The sequence below is a fragment of the Brachycentrus maculatus genome, unplaced genomic scaffold (assembly GCF_059751285.1).
Source record: "Brachycentrus maculatus isolate JH-2025_06_01 unplaced genomic scaffold, ASM5975128v1 h1tg000153l, whole genome shotgun sequence".
In the NCBI taxonomy this organism is placed as follows: Eukaryota; Metazoa; Arthropoda; class Insecta; order Trichoptera; family Brachycentridae; genus Brachycentrus; species Brachycentrus maculatus.
In genome coordinates, this window is record NW_028280906.1 from 1,292,501 (window position 1) to 1,314,581 (window position 22,081).

The window sequence follows — 22,081 nt, forward strand, 5'->3', positions numbered from 1 at the left end:
AAAACTTGAGTTTACAGGAGAACGTTTTTAAAGTTTATAAATATAATACAATGTATTAAAAATAAATATCAAGCCACTTATTGAACTTATTACTGTGCAACAGATCTTTTTAAGTAAAACCTGAAGGTTTTTTCTCCATTTGAAAAATATTTAGTATATTTAAAAAAAATACATACTTAAACAATACCTTTTCTTCAAAATGCAAAAACAACACATTCTACCCTGTAGCGGGTAAATATTAAGTTAAAAATATACCGTTTTTGCTGGGATATAGTACATTTTCTGGGCATTCCGAAAACATGCACAACCGAAAATTGACGATTATTGATTTATGACGTTATTGAAAGCAAATTGTGGTACAGTGGATTCGAACCCCAAAATCTTGCTATTTAGAGCGCGACACTAACCACAATACTAAATAAAATATTTTCAACAAAAATAACCAGATAAATCGTATTTGATCTCTGTTAAATCAAAAAAATGATTTTTACTTTTATATTTCATTATTAGAGAAATAAGATTATGACAAGTTCTATATTTTAGATATATCTTTATAAAAAAATAAGCACATTTACCTTATAAATCTATTTATATTTGAGTTGCGGTTAAAGTGGAAATAAAATAATAATATGTACCCATATATTTGTCTATCCGTATTATTAAAACATTATTGTTTTAAGTTTTTATATGATTGACTTAGTAAATAGCATGTGCAGTGCATAAATAAACCTTCTACACTAAACCCTCACTACTTTGTAGTGCATCGAGATAAGTAGTTAGCAAACGAATTATATTTTTTATAGCTTGTTTGCTATCTGCTTGCGTTTTTCCTCTGCATACTAACATGCACACGTACAATTTTATCGATTCATTACGTTTGACACTTCAGCGTTAGCGCAAACATTTTGTACAAAACAAGCAGTCACAATAGATTGCTATGTAAATAATTTACTAATTTGTACTTTCAAACTACAAGGAATTGCAGGAAACATATTTTATAATATCTACCGCTCTATCTGTGGCCATAAATTGCGTAAATAAAGTAATAGGTATGTAAATTTTAAACAACAGAAATTAATTCAGTTCAGTATTCCACGTATTTATGTTTATCGTGGATGTACCGTAGACTCGCGGCGCCAAGTCACCTTCAGGACTTACTTCGCTTGAATAAACACAGCAATCAGAATACTTTTCTCTTTTTTACATTAAAATATTAATCACACATCACTTTGATATAGCACCACCGAACATCCTTCAAATCGCAAAGCTTTTCACCCTAATAATTTAGGAATCGACTAATTTTTTAATGATCTTTCCATGTCAGGTTTTTTTATTCTTTTTTTACATTAAAATATTAATCACACATCACTTTGATATAGCACCACCGAACATCCTTCAAATCGCAAAGCTTTTCACCCTAATAATTTAGGAATAGACTAATTTTTTAATGATCTTTCCATGTCAGGTTTTTTTATTCTTTTTTTACATTAAAATATTAATCACACATCACTTTGATATAGCACCACCGAACATCCTTCAAATCGCAAAGCTTTTCACCCTAATAATTTAGGAATCGACTAATTTTTTAATGATCTTTCCATGTCAGGTTTTTTTATTCTTTTTTTACATTAAAATATTAATCACACATCACTTTGATATAGCACCACCGAACATCCTTCAAATCGCAAAGCTTTTCACCCTAATAATTTAGGAATAGACTAATTTTTTAATGATCTTTCCATGTCAGGTTTTTTTATTCTTTTTTTACATTAAAATATTAATCACACATCACTTTGATATAGCACCACCGAACATCCTTCAAATCGCAAAGCTTTTCACCCTAATAATTTAGGAATCGACTAATTTTTTAATGATCTTTCCATGTCAGGTTTTTTTATTCTTTTTTTACATTAAAATATTAATCACACATCACTTTGATATAGCACCACCGAACATCCTTCAAATCGCAAAGCTTTTCACCCTAATAATTTAGGAATCGACTAATTTTTTAATGATCTTTCCATGTCAGGTTTTTTTATTCTTTTTTTACATAAATTGAAAAAAAAACAAAAATAGTCGCGATAAACTGCTAACGAAGCTATTTTTCATTGGGTTCGTATAGTAATCGTTCAATCAAAATATAAACAACGAATACAAAAAATACATACATAAAACGCAAAAATAATTTTAATAAGAATAAATTACATTACCAACAAACATAAACAATAAATAATAGACGTAAGCCCATCTCCAAGCACAAGAGCTTCGTTTCTTTATTTGAGATAACTGCATTACTAATTTTAAGACTGTAAAAGTAGAAATGTCTATAAAATTAACTAAAATATATTATTATTATATAAAAAATAAAAAATACTCACACGCAAACGCCAAGTGTATTTATATAAATAAAGAAATATTTATAAATATTTATAAACACACATCTAAAACCTAGTAAGAAAGGAAATGAAGGACTCGGTTAGACCGCGATGGCATACAAACGTTTTATCGCGCTGATTCTCACCCCCTACATCTTACCCTCACCAAGCAAAATTCCCATATCGCTCACTCCTGTCAAGAACGTCATAAATAAAAAAATTGTCAATTTTCAGTTTTGCATGTTATCGGAATGGCCAGAAAATGTAGTATATCCCAGCAAAAGCGGCATATTTTTTACTTAATATTTACCCGCTACAGGGCAGAAAGTGTTGTTTTTGCATTTTGAAGAAAAGTTATTGTTTAATTTTTTTTTTAAATAAACTAGTTATTTTTCAAATGGAGAAAAAACCTTCAAGTTTAACCTAAAAGATCTGTGGCACAGTAAAAAGTTCAATAAGTGGCTTGATATTTATTTTCAATAAATTGTATTATATTTTTAAACTTTAAAAACGTTCTCCTGAAAAATCAAGTTTTTTGATTTATGACGTTCTTGAAAGGAGTGAGCGATATGTCAAAAACTCGATCAAACATAATAGTTTTCACTAATCATAACGATTTCCGATTGTTGAGAAAGATTTGACTTCAGATAATACTATCCTACCCACCTACCCAAAGTTATCATTTTATTCTATTTTAATGACCCGTTTTTCGTCTTTCGTGATTTTGGCACATTTTCTAGATAGATTCCAGACTAAAACGCATTGAAGTAAGATATTGATAATGACAGGATTACACCAAAGTCGTTTTAACGTTGAAAGTGTCCCAATGTCGCGATTACGGCCGATACAAAATAATTTGGGAAAAAATAAAACTTGTGACTTGCGAATATGATGACGATGATTTTTAAAGTAACCAACTGTGTGTATCGGTGTGATGGTTATCACACCGCTTCCCCGCAAGGGGGTCGGCAGAGAGAATCGAACGCCAACATTCTTCGCCTCTTCCACATTCATGCACCTCCTCATACATTCCCGACGATTATTACGACTCCTGACCCGGCTGATTTTTATGTTATTTAAGATAAAATATTAAATAAACGCGTTTTTTGGCGAATCTTAAAATTAAATTTCTGAAATTAAATGTGTCTTTTCAGTTTTGTACTTACATTTCTTGGTGGGTCTGCATTTTAAAGAATAAAATAACAACCATGTAACTTTTTCCACATGAATTGTATTTGACCAGCAACCGGGTTTCGTCGTAACGGACACCAGTCTGATGATGTCGGTTACTACGAAACCTGGTCGCTGGTCAAATAAAATTTATGTGGAAAAAATTACATAGTTTTTATTTTTTTCTATGAAATGTTTTTCATTTCAATTCAGTGAAATGAGAAACATTTCATAGAAGCATTTCAGAGAAACATTTCATAGAACATTGCATTAAAGCAATGCACGCGATTTTGTGTGTTTTAATAATACTATATTTAATATGTTACCCAAAAGTCTAGTTGAAGCTGGTGGATAAATTTATGTATTATTTTATTATTCTTAGTCACACTTGTATTTATAACCAACTATGTAACCATCACGCCCCGCAGAGGTAGGCAGAGGGAAGAGAACGCCTCACCAATCTGTATTTGGAAACAACCTTCGCTTTTTCACACTCATGCATCTCCTCATACACACCCGCCGATTATTCCAACGCCTGACCGGACAATACTCAAATTTTCACCGGTCTTCATCTACTTCTAATACCAACTATATTCGCTCCATATTTTTTTACTATTCTTTACTGACTAATACAATTCAATGCCCAAACCATCTCAACACTCCTTTCTTAATTTTATCGGCCTTGCATTATTTCTTTTTTCACAATTCAAACATCTTTTACTAACGATTTACCACACGTTCGTCTAAGAGATCGCATTTTAACAGTGGTTAATATATTTAATATTAACTCATCATCTGATGCATTTAAAAAATATAAAACTAAGAAACATAAAGCAATAATGAATTTTATTTTACTATATATATATACATATATATATATATATATATATATATATATATATATATATATATATATATATATATATATATATATATATATATATATATATATATATATATATATATTATATATATTTATATATATTTAAATAAGTATATAAGTATATATATATATATATATAAATAAATATATATATATATATATAAATAAATATATATATATATATATTTATATATGTATATAAATATATATATATATATATATATATATATATATATATATATATATATATATATATATATATATATATATATATATATATAAATATATATAAATATATATATATATACATATATATACATATATATATATATATATATATATATATATATATACATATATATATTTATATACATAAATAAATAAGTATGTATTTATAAATCTTTTCAGAAAAAAATGTTGTACGTATAATATGACCATTCGAAACTTTAATATGAATGTATAAGTACCTACATATTATACTTCTTTCATTCACGTCTTACCTGAGCTTTTTTTGTATGATTTTTTTTAACGAAAGCTATGACCGTAGGCCATTATCCATTGTCCTATTCTATTCGCCGCGGTTAAAAGATAACGCGCGTTATATTTACTTCCGACGTCTGGTAGCAATGTTACTCTCCGGGCTACTGTTCGTAAAAATGATTGTATATTCATGTCGTCAACTCGGAATGTATCCACGTTTTGCTGACCACGCAGTTGCAAACACACTCTTAAAACCGCGTGTTGGTAAGTCACACCCTCGCTTCCTGTAGCCGCGATACTTACATATGTATATAATAGTTACCTCTGGAAATGTCAATTTGAATACACGAAGCAAACATATGTATTCGAATGTATGTGAGTGTGTCTGTGTGTTGTATGGCAGAATTAAAAATGAGGACATTACAAGAGAATGTAAGGCTGAGGCAGGGATAAATGAAAAAATCAACCCTAGAATAGTAAACTTTCGTAAACATTACGACGGCAAAATAACGATTTCAGGAAAAAACGATGTTCGCGTCGTTCCGCACCCCCTGCTTTACAGTACCTTCCTTATGTGCCTTTAATTATTTTCCTTATTACGTGATTTCTTAAAACCCAAGAATGTTGCTTTTACTTCAAAAATAATAAAAGTTTTCTATTGTCTTATCTATTCCCGTTTTACATCTATGTCGTATTTAAAAAAAAAGTTTTTAATGTTCAGTAACAACGTCATTCGTAGGATAGTTAAGTAATCTAGGGTTAAGACAGGTTCATTAAAGTATGGATATGTGGAGCGAATCGATAACGAGAGAATGACTACGAAAGTGTATTTGCCAAATGCGGAACAGAACGAGGGCGGTCAAGAAATACAAAGCAGAACCAGATCAATCCTCCTTTCAACAACGTCATATATATATTTAAAAAAAAAATAGATTTTTCAGATTGTTTTTAAAGTTTAAAAATATAATAAAAATTAATATTAAGCCACTTATTGAACTTTTTACTGAGCAACAGATCTTTTTAGGTAAAACCTGAATGTTTTTTCTCCATTTGAAAAATAATTAGTATGTTTAAAAAAATAATAACACTTTCTGCCCTGTAGCAGGTAAATAATAAGTTAAAAATATGCCGCTTTTGCTGGAATATAGTACATTTTCTAGACAATCCGAAAACATGCACAACTGACAATTTACAATTTTTGAAATATGACGTTGTTTAAAGGAGTGAGCGAATGGTGACCGCATTCTACACCACAATTTTTCTTCGTTTAGTTTTATGTCAAAATTAAATACTTACACTTTGCTCTGAGGATGTCGGAAAAGCGCTGTTTTTTTTAAACAAACAAGTCCCGGAACTCACTTCATGTCAAACATTTTTATTTAAAAAAAATAGTTCATTACTCTACCATATTTCATCATTTTGACGAATTATAAAAAAATAGATTGTAATTATGTAAGCGCAAACATTGTTACACATACTGATTTTGAAAATTATAAAATATATATATCCGTGAAAAAAACCCTTGTAAAAAGTAAACACTTTCACAAGTTAGCAGCTTCAAATGTAATTAATTTATCAACCATTATAAATGTACTATGCGCATAGAATAGGCACATCGACCATGAAAGCAATATTTTATTCTTAAAATGCCTATTCTCTGTTATTATAATGATTTTTAACAGTTAGTGATTATATGGTATAGTTTATCAAAACATCGTTTATATCATCTAGCTTCAAGCTACGAACCACTACTATCGTATATGCACGTACTCACATGTACGCATAAACTCTTTAATAATGTTATCAGGTATCAATAACCTTTTAAACATACTAAATTCATATGCTAGTCTCTGAGTAAAAAGGACGTCATATTTGGTTCTACTTGATTTTCAACTAGTGACGTCACACCACAGACCTATTACATTGCAGACCACTTAATCATGACCCCCAGTAGAGAATGTCAGGATTTCGTGAACTCCGTTAAAATAAACCCCGTTTCCTATCCCTGACCTTAACGAATTTTTTTTTCGACATCTCATCAAAGATGAAGAAGAGTATGAAAGTCGGGGCATTTACGGGGCTGACAACCGTCATAGGCTGGTTTTAGTGATCACTTTGCACAGGTGTAACATTCACCAATTCTAGCCATTATTGACAACCACACTACTCATATTCTTGGATGTTCCATATATATGAACCAATTTAGAAACCTTGTTCTTGAATCACTAGAACTTCACTAGAGACATCTATTGGTGAGATGAAAAAAAGCTTTATATATATATATATATATATATATATATATATATATATATATATATATATATATATATATATATATATATATATATATATATATATATATTTATATATATATATATACATATATAAAAATATATATATATATATATATATATATATATATATATATATATATATATATATATATATATATATATATTATATATATATATATATATATATATATATATATATATATATATATATATATATATATATATGTGTGTGTGTATCCTGTAGAGTCCTTTCAGTAATTTCGTCGTATAACAAGTAATTTACATCGCAGTAGTTCCATACAGAAGATTACATTATAGATTATAGTATTTGTGCCTCATTACAATCAACAGCAGGCACAGCTTCTCACGTGGTCCATATCTCTCGTTATTTATTACAGCATACATAGCTATCTCCATAGGATATTCAAGGGGAAGCATTATCCTATACTGAAGAGTGGTTGGTGATTTCGTACGGAAGCTAGCGAAAAAGTAACAACACACAGTAGATAACATATAATTTACGTAATAAAAAATAAACAAAACTAACTTTTCACTCGCTGCTTCAAGTTATTCATAATATATTCCCAGATTAATTCGTCTTAGTGATCGTATTTCGATTGCATCTTTCTTTTACCAACTCCATGCATCCATACAATAAGGTTGATATTAGGACTCCGCTGTACCTGCTAATTACAGAAAAAATGTTTCATTATTTTTCATTTAATTGTTCGAATGATTTTTTTTGTTTTAGTGTGATTTAGCAAAATGCATTGTATTTTGTCAAAGTTTATTAAAGTAATATGTATTTAAACCAACTTACTAACTAACTTTCACGCCGCTTCCCCTCAGGGGTAGGCAGAGAGAATAGAATGAAACACCGATCTTTCTTTACAGACAATCTTCGCCTCTTCCACGTTCATGCATCTCCTCATACGTATTCGCCAATTATTTAATCTCCTGACCTGATCGCTTTCAGGTATTTGATACACCTGATCATGTCAGCTTTCCCCCGGTATCCTTCTGCTCCTTTTTCCAAATACATTCACCTCATATTTTTTTACCGTTATTTCCTCTCACATTCGTTCCACACCATCCAAATCATCTCAAGACACCTCGCTTAATTTTATCGATAAAAAAAGAAATATCCATTAATTTTCTTTGAAATCAACTTTCTGGGGATACTGATCGATGACTGGTTTCAAAATATCAATATTCAAGTTTTCTACACTATGTATTATAGTTAAATGTCAACTTCCGCGTGCAATCGAGGCTCTGCGTTTACGCGGTAATATAAATAAGAACCGTTATGCAACAGTTAAATTTTGTGTTCTAATTTTTGCGCTTGGTAAAAATTCACATTAACATTACCCCAAAAATTAGCAACCGAATTATTATTTTTATAAAGTGTCTATCTCTCGGAGGATGGAGTTTAAAAATAAGAGCCGCAGCTGCGCCAGCATAGCTCCGAGTCTGCGCTAAGCCGAAACAATTGGCACTTCGCAAAAATCCCCGCCGAACCGCAGCGTTTGATGTAAACGACAAGATGTTTTCTACAAATTCACTCCTCTCCACCACCGGTCGGAGAGGCCGAAGCCTGCGGCGCGGTCGAGTCGGTTCGGAGCACCCTTCGTAACAAGGGGTCTGGCATCGCGGGCGAAGCGCGCCAAGTCTCTCGGCATTCTTACCAGGTGTCTTTATTTGGTTCGCAGCTTCTGTGGAGCGTCCCCCCCGCTTCCATCTGGGCCTGGTCGGGCGCTGATCAATATTTTGCCTCCAGCTCTCCAGTAGGACATCCGAGCCCGGCCAGGAAGGACGCTCTGCTCTAGCCGAAGCGACGATAGGACTAACAAAGGTAAGATACCTCATTTCCATTACCAATTCCGGAATACAGTGCCCTTTTCTCGAAGCCTTCTCACTAAATCATCATTCGAGCCAGTTTTATCAATTACATTCAAAACATATATCCAGTATGTTTTTAAATAAATTCATTTACATCAAATAAAAATGATTTCAGTAATCGCATTATCTACGCAGAAGAAATAAACGATTTTTTTGTTGTTAATAAAATACGGCCGTAGATTAACTTTATTGTTTGTTATTAGGATTATTTTGAATCTATTATCGTGTATACTATGTTTATGTGCGTCCGTTAAGTAATATGTATTTGTTTGCACTCGGGATAGTGTAGTAGTGTGATAATGCTGTGTTTAAATTAAAATTGACAGATGATGCTAGAGTTGGATACAATGAACCTAGATAAATTAATATAAATGGTTGACTGTTGAGAATAACGGGCGCCATTTTAGCCACGATTCTTATATTCTCCGGGGACATCGATCATTTTTGGGTGTACATGTGTGCGTGGATTTTTGTTCGTTAGTGTACCTGTAGAAGTGCGGTGCTGGGAATCCCACTTAAAGCTTTCATTTAGCACACCCTGTTCATTGATTGCTTATTTTCAGACTCATTCTTGCCTGTGGTTTAACTTCAGAAAAACATCGTAAGTAAATCCACCTTGTTCGAATGGAACTTTGATTTGCGTAGAATATCCATTGACTAATAATATAATATATTTCTGCGTTGCATTGCGATTATGACGCGCCTTTCTTAATGAATCGGTTATTTCGAAAATCCCAATAATCTCACCACATGCGAGGGTGAAAACAACACTAAACCGTGCGTACTTTCGTATCTCTCGAGTTGGGTTGACAGCTTTGGATCAAACTGACTGAACCGACTATCTTACACAACAAAATAAGGAAAACTCGAAATGACCAGTTCAAACTCCCACATTTATATTTGCATATACATATATACATATTTGTTTTTCCACCTCGCTACCATGTATTCCAAGGGACTCTCTAAAAACGACAAAATGGCCAATTATTCAAATCGTTATTTTGCTCGAGATTACGTATCGGATGAATACTCTTTTACGCTAAGGTAAAAATACGAGTTTATGCTCTCGAATTGTACATAGAATTGCCGTTAGTTACGAGCTCACCCGACCCTCGTCGTGTTACGACTCATTTATGACGGGAGCCTTCGGCGTTACAATCAAAATATATATTTCGGAAGAGTGTGAATATTGTAATTCAATATAATTCGCCAGCAAATTTTATCATAGAATTTTTTCTGGGCAAAAATAATAATTTTACTCTAATAAGTTTTGAAATTGAATTAGTTATACGAATCGAAAAAAATACAATCAGGACTTAGCGTAAAATAAATATAATATGTTTTCACAGTACTGAATAATAGACTGGGTAGATAAACTCTTAGAAACGTTGGATCGGCAGTGTAATGAGTTAGTTCCTCCCGTGATTTTCCACGACGGATTTATGTCGGTTGGAATTCATCGTACCCCAAGGCAGGGATTCTTCCAAACATATTCTTTACCGAAAACTGCTGGTACACCGCAACTTAATGTATTTGACCGTGTATTAAAAAGAGGCAAGTTTTTTTTTAGTTTTTATCAAATCACCAGATATCGAACCCTCATTTTTCAAATCTACAAATATTTTTTTTTGTATAATATTTTACGAGAACCCAACTCGTCGAAATAAACCATATTTCGAAACCATTAGAACATATAATGAGATGATTTTTAATTAATTAAAATTCACTTTAATTTATCTTTTTTTAGATTAGTACGTTTTTAAATACGGTTAAAACCACTCTTAAAGAATATTGATGAAAAGAGACCTAAAGAGTAGGTACTTAAGAAGAAAAAAAAAACAGAAGGGTTTCTAAGAAAACAGGTTTTATAAAGTCAAGGGTCGCTTTAGTAGTTCGATGCGATGGTATTTTATTTTCACGAGTAAGACTAGTACGCGGAGAACGGATCTTATGGATACACCTGTTTTACCAAACTATTCTTTTTCCCCAAAAGAAATGCATTCTGATACTCTCGCATTCTCCGGCTAAAATATCCTATTTCATTCATCGTAAGTTCTTTAAACTCCCGAAAAGATTTATTTATTTTTTTAATTCTAATTATGGCTCAAACGTTCTACACCCCTTTTCATTCCAAAAATACGTGTTACGCTTTAAACAAGTCGAACTCAGCAGTTACCCAGAATTATTACCGAAATATCAACAAAGATAACTTGTAACTCTATGAGTAAAATGTTAAGCAATAATATAATACTATCGTCAGAATATCACAAAACGTAAAGGCTTTTCGTTCAAGTCAAGTTTGAAACCTTAAAACGCCTGGATTTTTTTGTGACTTCTTGAAAAACATATGTAATGAAAAATATTATTGTAACGATCGAATAACTTCGCTCAATGTTATATCTTCAAATTATTTATATAAATTGAAAATTTATTAATAAAAGTATTTGTATTTGCTGACGGAATTAATTAAATCAAAGAAAACTAAAATCAGGTACCTATTATACTTAGTCTCCCGTTTTCAGAACAAAACATCGTTAGAGATATTACTTAAAAGAGAGACAAGTTGATCGTGGGAATATTTTAAGGAAAAAAATCAGTGGATCAACAAATTTTAAAAATGTTGGATTCACGAGGGATGGTGTTTAATAAATGAAGCGGAATGTATCGAAACACGCGTCATTTTAAGAAATAGTGGTACCATGTAAAATTTTCATTAAAATTATTTGTTATCTGTTTCAATAAGTGAATTAATTTAAAATACATGCATAATAAATTGATTATCGTATACATTTTGTAGGCTACATTTTCGGCAGCAGCAGTAGTGCGAATTATCAATATTATGTACCTACACAAATTCGCAACTGCGCAAAATGTTCTAAAGTGCCTTTACTTTTTTACTACGTTATTGACTTTTATTTAATTTTTTGACCGAAATTAAAACTACGTAAAGCTGTTTTGAAGTTATTATGCAGATAGTCTAATCTGTCGCTTTATCGTCCATCCCCCCCCATTTTTCGTAAATCACAAGAAGGAAATGTAATTGATCGTATACTCTTACTTAAGTCTAATTGTTATTTTTATTTTGACTATTAAAATTTTGTATGTTGTCTACAAATGAAATGGCGTACTATTTTTTTTAAATTTAACTGTGTTAGTTAACTTTTCTGTTACGATTATTTCAAAGCGCGCATTTAGTACGATTATTTTTTATTATCTATGTCGACAGTTTATTTAAATGTAACATATGTACGTCAATATAATTAGCATTTCTTATCTAAATTAACACATTTTATCTTTTTTGTTTGTTGAATGTAATCGGTGTACCAGGTTTTTGTGCATTTGTTACATATCATTTATGTATTTGATCATGGTAAGTAAAAAAAAAACTAAATGATTTTTTTAAAAAAACATCGTAAACAAATGCAAGGAAGCCTTTTGACGCCATGCATTCGAAAAAAAATAATCATCGAAACATGTGTTACAATAGATTTTAAGAAACAGCGGTATTTACTAAGTGAAACTTAAATTAAAATTATATTGATATAGTTTTAAAACGTATAAAGTAACGCGTAATATCTGGTAAATTTCGAATGAGGGATAATTCTAATAGTGACTGCGACAAAGCTTAGTATTTTTTTTTTTACTTCTGTGGGATTGTTTTATAAAATATTTTTTTAGATACAACTTCAACTGTTCCTACTTATTATGTGCCATTCGTTATAACGAGTTATTTAATAATTCACTTACAATGTGTAATTACATATTTGATAAGTCTACTGCGAAAATAATTACTGAGTTAGTATTGATATTCTTACATACTTATAATTATATATATATATTTTTTTTATATATATACTTATTTTTCGAAAAATTTAAGCATGGTCTTAATTCTCAGTAGGGATAGCCAAAGAGGAAAGAACTCTATACGAATCTGTATTTGCAATTACCGTTCGCATCTCCTTATAAATACCCATCGATTATTCCGACTCCTGACCCGATTACTTTTAAGTATTTAAAATATTAGATCATGCCAATTTATTTTATTGTCCTTTGTTCGTTCAGTCGTTTCACATCCCCAAACCGTCTCAACACACTTCATAAATTTGTCGATATTGCTTACGCCTTGCATTAATTCCTTAAATCACCATTCGAACATCTATCATATTCGTGTCAGGGATCACATTTCGACTCCTTCAATCAGTCTCCTTTTATCTTTCTTCACGCTTCTCTTCTACATATTAGGGTTGGAGTAATATTGATAGCATAATAGTTTAGATCTTAATATGTATTTAATTTTTCTTTAATAGATTTATATTATCCACTGACACTTCGTGATGGAATTGCATTTTAATATATTATCAGACTAAAACCAATATTTTTATTTGACCAGCGACCGGGTTTCGTCGTTACCGACACCATCAGACTGGACCAGTCTGATGATGTCGGTAACGACGAAACCCGGTCGCTGGTCAAATAAAAATAAAGTGGAAAAGCTAAAAATATCGGTTTTAATCTAATAATATATTAATTTTTCTTTATTGAAAGGTAATCATGATTTTAAATAATATTCGCTTCGCTTTTGCACACAAAATAGTGTTTAATGCAATTGACAAAGCGTTTATCTCGCTAAGTGAGTGGTTAATAAGATAATGAAAGTTCAATTGATTAATTTGTTCTGCGCTTTAGGTTCCTCAGGCCAACAATTGAATTTGTACAAACAAGGTTTCATACTCCTATCTAAATCGCTTAAACGGTTACTAACAAATCAATTTATGCGGGTGGTAAAATCTTTGCTTGTAAATTTCGTACTAAAAACAACCCCATTATGGAATTTTGTCAATATATTAATTGATATCTCAACATAGATGAAGACGTTACTGAGACCTATTTTACATTACATGGCATCTGTCATAGCTTTAATATTGGCTGTTTTAATTAATTAAAGTTAAACATAAAATGTAAAAATGTACTATCTAAAATAAATAAATAATAATAATAATAAATCCCTTACCGCATCCCAATGGTGCATAGGGCACTGCTTCATATAAACGCAGTGTTACCTCGATCGATTACACATGAAGGAAAGGTGATCAGTCCTCCACTTCAGGTACCAGTCCAGTGTAATATTGAATAAATATTAGAGTGAAAAAATCACTTATATTTATTAAACCCCCCTGGGAAGCGAACCCGGGACCTCCAGAACGGTAGCCGAGCATGCTGACCATTACACTACGGAGGCGGACAAAATAATAAATAAAACGACTTTGAAATATAATTTTAAAAACAGTCGTCAAAATTTATATTTTTTTACATAATTTTGTTTACGTCCAAATCCTTGTCCATAAATCTGGGTCTCTCCCCTTGAGAGTTATTTTTGCATTTTGACATCTCAACGTATATAAAGAATGTTTCTGGGTATACAGGTCTTATGATCTGTCATAGGCTGGTTGAAGGGATCACTTTATACACGTGCAATATTCACCATTCCATTAATGATTGACAACCTTACTATTAATTTTTTTATAACTCACATACTCGTATACATCAAATAATTTAAACGTCGCTTCATGTGTAAGTTTGCTGCAGTATCTATCGCTGATTTGAGTAAACTTTTTACAAAACAAAGATCCTTTTATTTAAAAATAATATGGCCTATTAAAACATGGTATAGGAAGCGGTTAATTATTTTTGCGTTTATATTTTTATATCACATAGATATGTAATTTATTGCTAATTCCTTGGACGTGTTAATGTACATATGCTCTATTTTGAATTGTATTAATTTGGTCAGTATTTATTTTGGTATTTTGGAAATTGTCAATCATATGCCAAAATACTCCTCACAAAATACAAGATACAAGTATAAAGATCAGCATGCAACATACGTGGTCGGATATTTAATACAAGGACTATTATTTTATAATAATGAATAAGATATTCTGAATTTAAATGTGTAAGAAAAAGATCCGACAGAATTGATGAAACATAAATTTTATTTATTTATTTAAGCATTATCCAACCACTATTTTATTTATAGTTTTGGCATTAAGTTTGTGGTAAGACATGATGAGATTGTAAAAGAAAAACACTTGTTTTTTTACCACTTGAGTTTATTTTATGACGACTAGCTTCGGAAGCTATGCATCCATCTTCGGGTTTAAATGTAAACTGTGTATGAGTTTACAATTAGACCTGAAGATGGAAGCATAGCTTCCGAAACTAGTCGTCAAAAAATAAACTCAAGTGGTATAAAAAAAACAAGTGTTTCAATAACAAATCCAGCCGTTTAATACTGACCAATTTAATTAGTTTCCTGGTATTTTCTGTAATTTTTTTCTCGCGAATGTTTTTATGTTTCTAAAAACATTCTTTGTTTTGGGAATCAAGAAATTTTTGTTCCAATTTCGTTCCAGATGATGACGAAGTGGCTGGCTTTATTCTTACTGCTGGTAGTCGCAGTTGCTCTCAGCTCGGCTGAGGGGGAGGTATGGGAGGAGAATGATAAGGAAGTGCTTGTACGAAACGAAAGAGGTGTAACAGCAAATAAAAGTGAGTTACCGAATTAAACTTTTGAATTAACTAGTCCGTTTCATTAGATCCGCCTTCGTGGTGTAATGGTTAGCGTGTTTAGCTACCGTGCTGGAGGTCCCAGGTTTCATTTGATTGATTTAAAATAAAAATTAGTGTTTATTTCATATTACCCTGGACCTGGTACCTGAAGCGAAGGGCTGATCACCTTTCCATCATGAGTTAACGCTCAAGATAACACTGCGTTTGCAGTTTTTGCAATGCTCTATGCACCACAGGGGTGCGGATAAGTGTTTGAAGAAGAAGTCCGTTTGAAATATTTTGGTTTTAAAAAAGAGAGGTCTTTATTTGATGTTGTATTTTTTCCCCGAGATGAGTGCCGTTACTCCAAGGGCCCGTGGAAAGACTGCGACTTCAAATCGAACACCCGCTCGCGTACCCTCACTTTGAAGAAAGGAGATTCCACTTGCGAGCAAACCAAGACCATCCAGAAGAAATGCAAGAAACGAGGTAAGAAAAGACCTATTTTGCCAACAAATATCCGTGTTTGCACAACCCACCCCGGGGAATGAACAATAATAATAAGAGTGCGATGAACACGAACAGGTTGCCGCTACGACAAGGCTGCATGGAGTCAGTGTAAGGAGAACGGGGAGATGACGAGGACGGATATACTGAAGGCCAACAGCGATGCAGGATGCGAGCCGAATCGTCAGATCACTAAAAAGTGCAACAGGAACAAAGGAGGGAAGGGCAGCAAAGACAAAGGTAGGATAACACATAGCAACAGTGCAAGCAAGATTCATTCTAAACTTTTTGATAAGTTTAACTTAATTAACAGGACTCTATTTTGTGATTTGAATACCATCGCCTTCGGGAATAAATATATGCATTTTTATTTCAGGTACGCGACGCAATCGCCAGTAAAGCCAACAACTTATGCACCACTTATGTCCGGTCGCTTTTAGAATAAGATTTTAAAAACATATATTTAGTCATTTAAGAAAGTAGTGGAAATAACTCAAATGAGTGTATATAATCTCTCATGGTAAATATTGGTTAATTTATATTTCTTAATTTGACTTCACGCTTTCAGCTATTAGGGCAAGATTCACTTATGTTGCATCCAAAGAATAAACAAATCATTTCTATCACCGACATGTTTTGAAAGAAGACAGTAATACAAAATATTCATAGTAATGGTAAATGGTAAATGCCTAAAGGTGCCACGACCTTCGCACTAGATACACTAATTACTTTTCTGGGGGCATTTTCTATTTCGTTTGATGGCGACGCAATGTCTTCGGACAACCCTGATTTTACCCAAACTATTTACGTCAAGGAAAGGATGTGAGGTATCGATAAGTCATTTTAATGAAAGTGGATTCCAAATAATGCATCTTCCACACTCAAACGTAAAGATCCATAGTATTCATCAATCATCATTGTAATTTTAAGATACTATTCGATACAAAACTTTGATTAAATGGACTCAATGTTCATCTCATCTCTATGGAATCAAAATTTTATTTTAACATCAAAAGAGTCACTGATTAGGTTTAGGGTCGATTGATCTGCTGGAATAAGATCCCAGTATCCTCGAGTACCTTCCATCACCGCGTGAGAGGAACGCGACCGCGCTAATGGGAAAAGTTTCGTTCCCACGACTTATTGTGAAGCAAATGCTTTCGAAGATTTCGAACGCGATTTTCCAAGCAAGTTCGTCGTTTTTCGGCGCGTTTGCTTCAAGGTGTAGGCTGGCACCCTACAGTAGATACGTAAACATGACTTGATCCCACCAATTTAGGTATAAGGATGTCATTTTTGGGAACCGTTTGGACCCAAGAATGATGTTATTAGTTTTTATTTTAGATATCGCGCGGTAGCAGCGAGTTGCATGACCGTTGCAACGGTCTCGCAACTCGTTGATACTCGTTATTATTAAGTGCATTTTCCAAAAGATCTCAGTTTTAATCATACGCGGGGTACCTACTATATCAGCAAATATTATTCAACATCTAACTAGATCATATCGTCACAGTAGAATTCGTTAGTCACCGAAGGAGAGATTCTGAATCCTGGCATGGATTGAGCCAGGGGCCTTTGCTATGCTTCTTTGTTTTATTGGTTCAAACTAATTGTGCTGTGACGATATTTTGAAAGTCAAAAGACGTTACCTTGTAAGTACCTGGCCCTTTTTCAAATCATTGCGTTCTTCCAATTTTTCCCAAATACTTTTATTTCACTACCATTTATCGATAAAATCTGTTTTGTCATATAGATTAAAGTTTTATTTTCCCCTATGAACTTAACTCTTTATTACTTACAAAGTATGTTTATTAACTCTCGTTATATTAATACATAGTTCAAGACAGGACTAAATTCGAATAATCTAGCTTCTGTACTACTATTGGATTTGACATGTACTTCAATTTACTTCATTAACTCAGTAATCCAATCCAATAACAACTTTAAACTTACATATTTTTCAATTCAATATTTTACGTATCTATTAGTACTATACTCGTAAAACTATATATATTAGCAATTTTTCTTTTCTGTCTTGAATTGTGTGTCAGTTAACACGTGTACACGGTATACTCCAGGCTTCTTGTCAAAATTACAAATTGATTTGAATAAGATATGATAAAAACCGCTCTCGGTATTGCATTTAATATGTAGGGTTAAGTAATTGCACAACTGAAATACTCGTACAAATAGGCGTGAATCTCTCTATTTTAGTTGTACAGTTTCCGAAATTGGTGAAGGCAGCCATTGATAGATTTATATTTCAAAATTTATTTTCCAAAAAGATCATATCTTTTTGATAGATTTAACGTTGCATTTGACTTATTAGGTTATAACGATCAAAAGTGTGTATGTATGTGTAGAGCAAATAGGTCACGAAAGGGTATTAATTAAACTAGAATAATAATATGACGAAGAATAAGAAGAAATGATCTCAAACATCTCATTTGTATAAATGTGCGAATGAATGCAAGTATATAAGGTATATGAAAGATGTCAGTTTGAAAGAGAGGAAGATATTTCTGTATCTGGGTGGCTATTGTCAGCGTCCTTTGTTCAGCTTCTCGAAACTACAAGTTAATTTTGATCACACTTTATATAAATTAATGTATTTTTTACATTCTGTTTTGGTAATTTTGCAACACTTCTTCCCGATATTTTTTATTTTTTCTGGTTTACGAGGTTCTATTCTGAGAGACTATTATTTCATATCGATACACGTAGATCTCATTTAGCTTATTATTAGTTGGATAGTAAAATACCACTTCATCGTACATTTTTCAATAATTATATATATTTTTCGTTTAAAATCTTAAAAGATTATTATTTCACATCAATTAAAGCAGTTCTTATCGTTTTAGGAACTTTGCAGTAATCTATCCCATTTTTTTAAAAATAACTAGTTGACTTTATTAATTTTTCCAATATTTTTATTTCGTATCAATTACTTAGATCGCATTATGTTAATTTTGTAGTTGTAGTTATATATCTTTATTTCACCCTATACATTACATTACTTTATTTCTAGTTTAGCGTAGCTCTTAATTTTTATACCTTGCTATTTAGTTTTATACTTTATACATTTTAATTAGATTACATTTTTCTGATGTATTTGATAACTTTCTTAATATTTTGTTTTTTCATTCGGTAACTTTTTTTTATGTTCATGTTATTCTTTACCTTACAGTATTCTATTCCTTTATACTAGTTTTTTATTTTATTTTTTAATTAGTTACTTAATATTTCGTTCAATACCTCAAACCTTTCAGTATTCTTTTTCTTTATATTTTCCCTCAGAACCTTGCAGTATTTTATTCCCATTGTATTGCGTTTTTTACGATTTTTTAGATTAGTTTCTTAATATATATTGTTTTTTCATTAAACATCTTCTACCCTTGCAGTATTCTATTTCTTTATTTTTAATTTCTTCACCTAGTACCTTAGACCTTACAGTATTCTATACCAATTGTATTACTTTTTATAATTTTTTTTTTATTAGTTTCTTAATATATCGTTTTTTAATTCAATACCTCAAACCTTGCCGTATTCTATTTCTTTATATTTTATATTTTTACCCAGTACTTAGACCTTGCCGTATTCTAATTCTTTATATATATTTTTTAATTCTATCTAGTTCCTTAAAACCTTGCAATGTTCTGTATCTTTATCTTTTATATTTTCATCCTGTATCTCATACCTTGCAGTATTCTTTATATTTATCTTTTTCACTCAGAGCCTTCCAGTATTATTTTTTTTTATATTTCATATTCTACCCAGTACCTTATACCTTGCAGTATTCTATATTTTTATTTTTTACTTTTCACCCAGTAGCTTATACCTTGCGGTGTGGTTTTTTTTAAAAATATTTTTCACAGTTTATTTTATTTCTTTATATTTTGGGTGGGTATTCTATTTTTTTATATTTTCACCCAGTTTCTTTTACCTCATAGTATTCTATTTCGTTAGATTAGTTTTTTTTTATATTTTCAGTACCTATCTTATACCTTGTAGTATTCTATTCCATTAGATTAGGATTTTTATAGTTTATTAGATTTATTTTATCATATTTAGATTATGATCCACTAACCTCGCTAGTTCCCAAATCCATTTTTTTCATGTTTTGTTTTCTCGTCTAGTAATGCAGTTCTATTTTTTGTTTTTGGCTATTCGACAGTTATCTTCATTATTTTTTCTTGCTTTCATATTATATCCCCATTTTTTTTTTCATCAAATTATCCACATTTTAATTTTCCAATTCGATAGTTACATTTCCATTAGATTAAATTATTTTTAGTTAACGAGGTTACATTATCTGAGATTATTGATTTATAATTGATTGCCTTAGATCTCATTATGTACATTTTTCACGTTAATAACAGATCATTACATTTTATTGTATATAGTTTAAAACATTTTGTGCTGTGATAGTCTTAGTTTAATCAATTAACGTAGATCTTATTTGACATCAATTTTAGTGTTTCTTATTTTGTCTTGGTAATTTTGCTTTAGTCCTTTCATTATATTATATTACTTTTGGTTTACTATATATGTGGATTAAATTCTTCATTATTTTGGGACGACGAACCCTCGACAACTTTTTGGCGACCCAGTTACAAAATACTTTAAAGATGTATAAAAGAGATATAATGTAAGTTATGTGGCGACTGTTTACTCTTAATTTCATCAGACAATAGTTCTTTATCCAACATAAAAAGTGCATTATTTGGAGTTTACCACCAAAGTAATACGATAGTCCAAGAAATTTGGTCGAAATGATTTGTTTATTGTTTAAGCGACGTCGGAACGTACTATAGACATACTTATTTATTTTACTATAAACACTTTCCTTTTTTCATACTTTCCTTTCAGATCTTTTTTCATTTTAACGTCATTGATATTTACAGTCAACTTTTCAATAAACGTTCAGTATCTTATTTTATAAATAGTACATGTTCTTCGCTATAGGTTCTTATTCGTAGATTTTATGGTAAAATAAATATTTGTGAAAATACTGCGATGCGATGCGAGTGCCAAAGAAATTAAGTTACAAAAAAAATAGAAAACACGGACATTTTTCAGAAAGAGAAATAACCGAAATTTCCGCAATTGAGTTAGCTGGATTTTGTTTGATCGATGGCACACTCCTTTACCCAGAATGGCAGTCCGAAAGTGACTAAATTTGTGCAGTCAAATGAGTTTTCATTTTAACTTTTATTTTACCATTTGTCAATATCTTTACATTTAAGGTTTATTTTGTTTATTATAATCTCCATATTAATCTTATATACCATGTAATATTATTAAAAAAAGGTTTTCAAGTTGTTCTCTCAAGCTATGTTATTAATGAATTATTTTACTTAATTTTAATGTTTTAATCCTTCAAGGATATATTTGTTTTTATGTAAAAAAGATCAGTTTCGTGTTCGCACATGTCTTTGACTATCTCGTATAGTCGATGTTCATATTGTGACGCCATGCTGATGTTTTATTATTATTATAATTATTATTATTACTATTACAAAACGGCTTCTAATATGCATTAAGCTTAGAATAGTTACATATATATCTTTTGTGCTTCGCTTTATTAAACATTTTATCACGATCTCCATTGTATTAAGAATTTCTTATTTCTATTAGAATGACCAGGTAAAAAACTGTTTAGATTTACTTAGATCAGAAAATATATTTTTTAGTCTCAGCTGAAATAGATTGTTTGGTTATTTTAATCTCTATCACGTAGCTTACATTACGAGGTTACTAAAACTTCTTAATTAAAATACATTATCACATTCAAGAGTTATAATATGTATCCTCTCCTTATATCTAATATAATCACTATCTCGATTAGTTATAACTATCTTATCGTCATTCTATATGAAATATTACATACATTTTATTATAAAGATAAGCTAAAATTATTATCA

At 31.1% G+C, this 22,081-nt stretch overlaps 1 protein-coding gene across 2 annotated transcripts in view; it reads left to right on the plus strand.

The window, feature by feature from the left end:
- Positions 1 to 21,200, plus strand: part of LOC148308685 (uncharacterized) — a 22,374-nt gene extending 1,174 nt beyond the window's left edge. The window contains exons 2-7 of one of the 2 annotated variants that reach the window (XM_088261370.1): positions 8,912 to 9,054; positions 9,665 to 9,702; positions 15,515 to 15,650; positions 16,002 to 16,139; positions 16,236 to 16,397; positions 16,534 to 21,200. In XM_088261370.1, coding sequence (XP_088117496.1) covers positions 15,515 to 15,650; positions 16,002 to 16,139; positions 16,236 to 16,397; positions 16,534 to 16,556 — 459 coding nt within the window. In that variant the 5' untranslated portion in view covers positions 8,912 to 9,054; positions 9,665 to 9,702 and the 3' untranslated portion in view covers positions 16,557 to 21,200. Of the gene's footprint in view, positions 1 to 8,911; positions 9,055 to 9,664; positions 9,703 to 15,514; positions 15,651 to 16,001; positions 16,140 to 16,235; positions 16,398 to 16,533 lie in introns of those variants that run through there. The other variant, XM_088261371.1, reaches the window with a different exon arrangement.
- Positions 21,201 to 22,081: the final 881 nt, after the last annotated feature.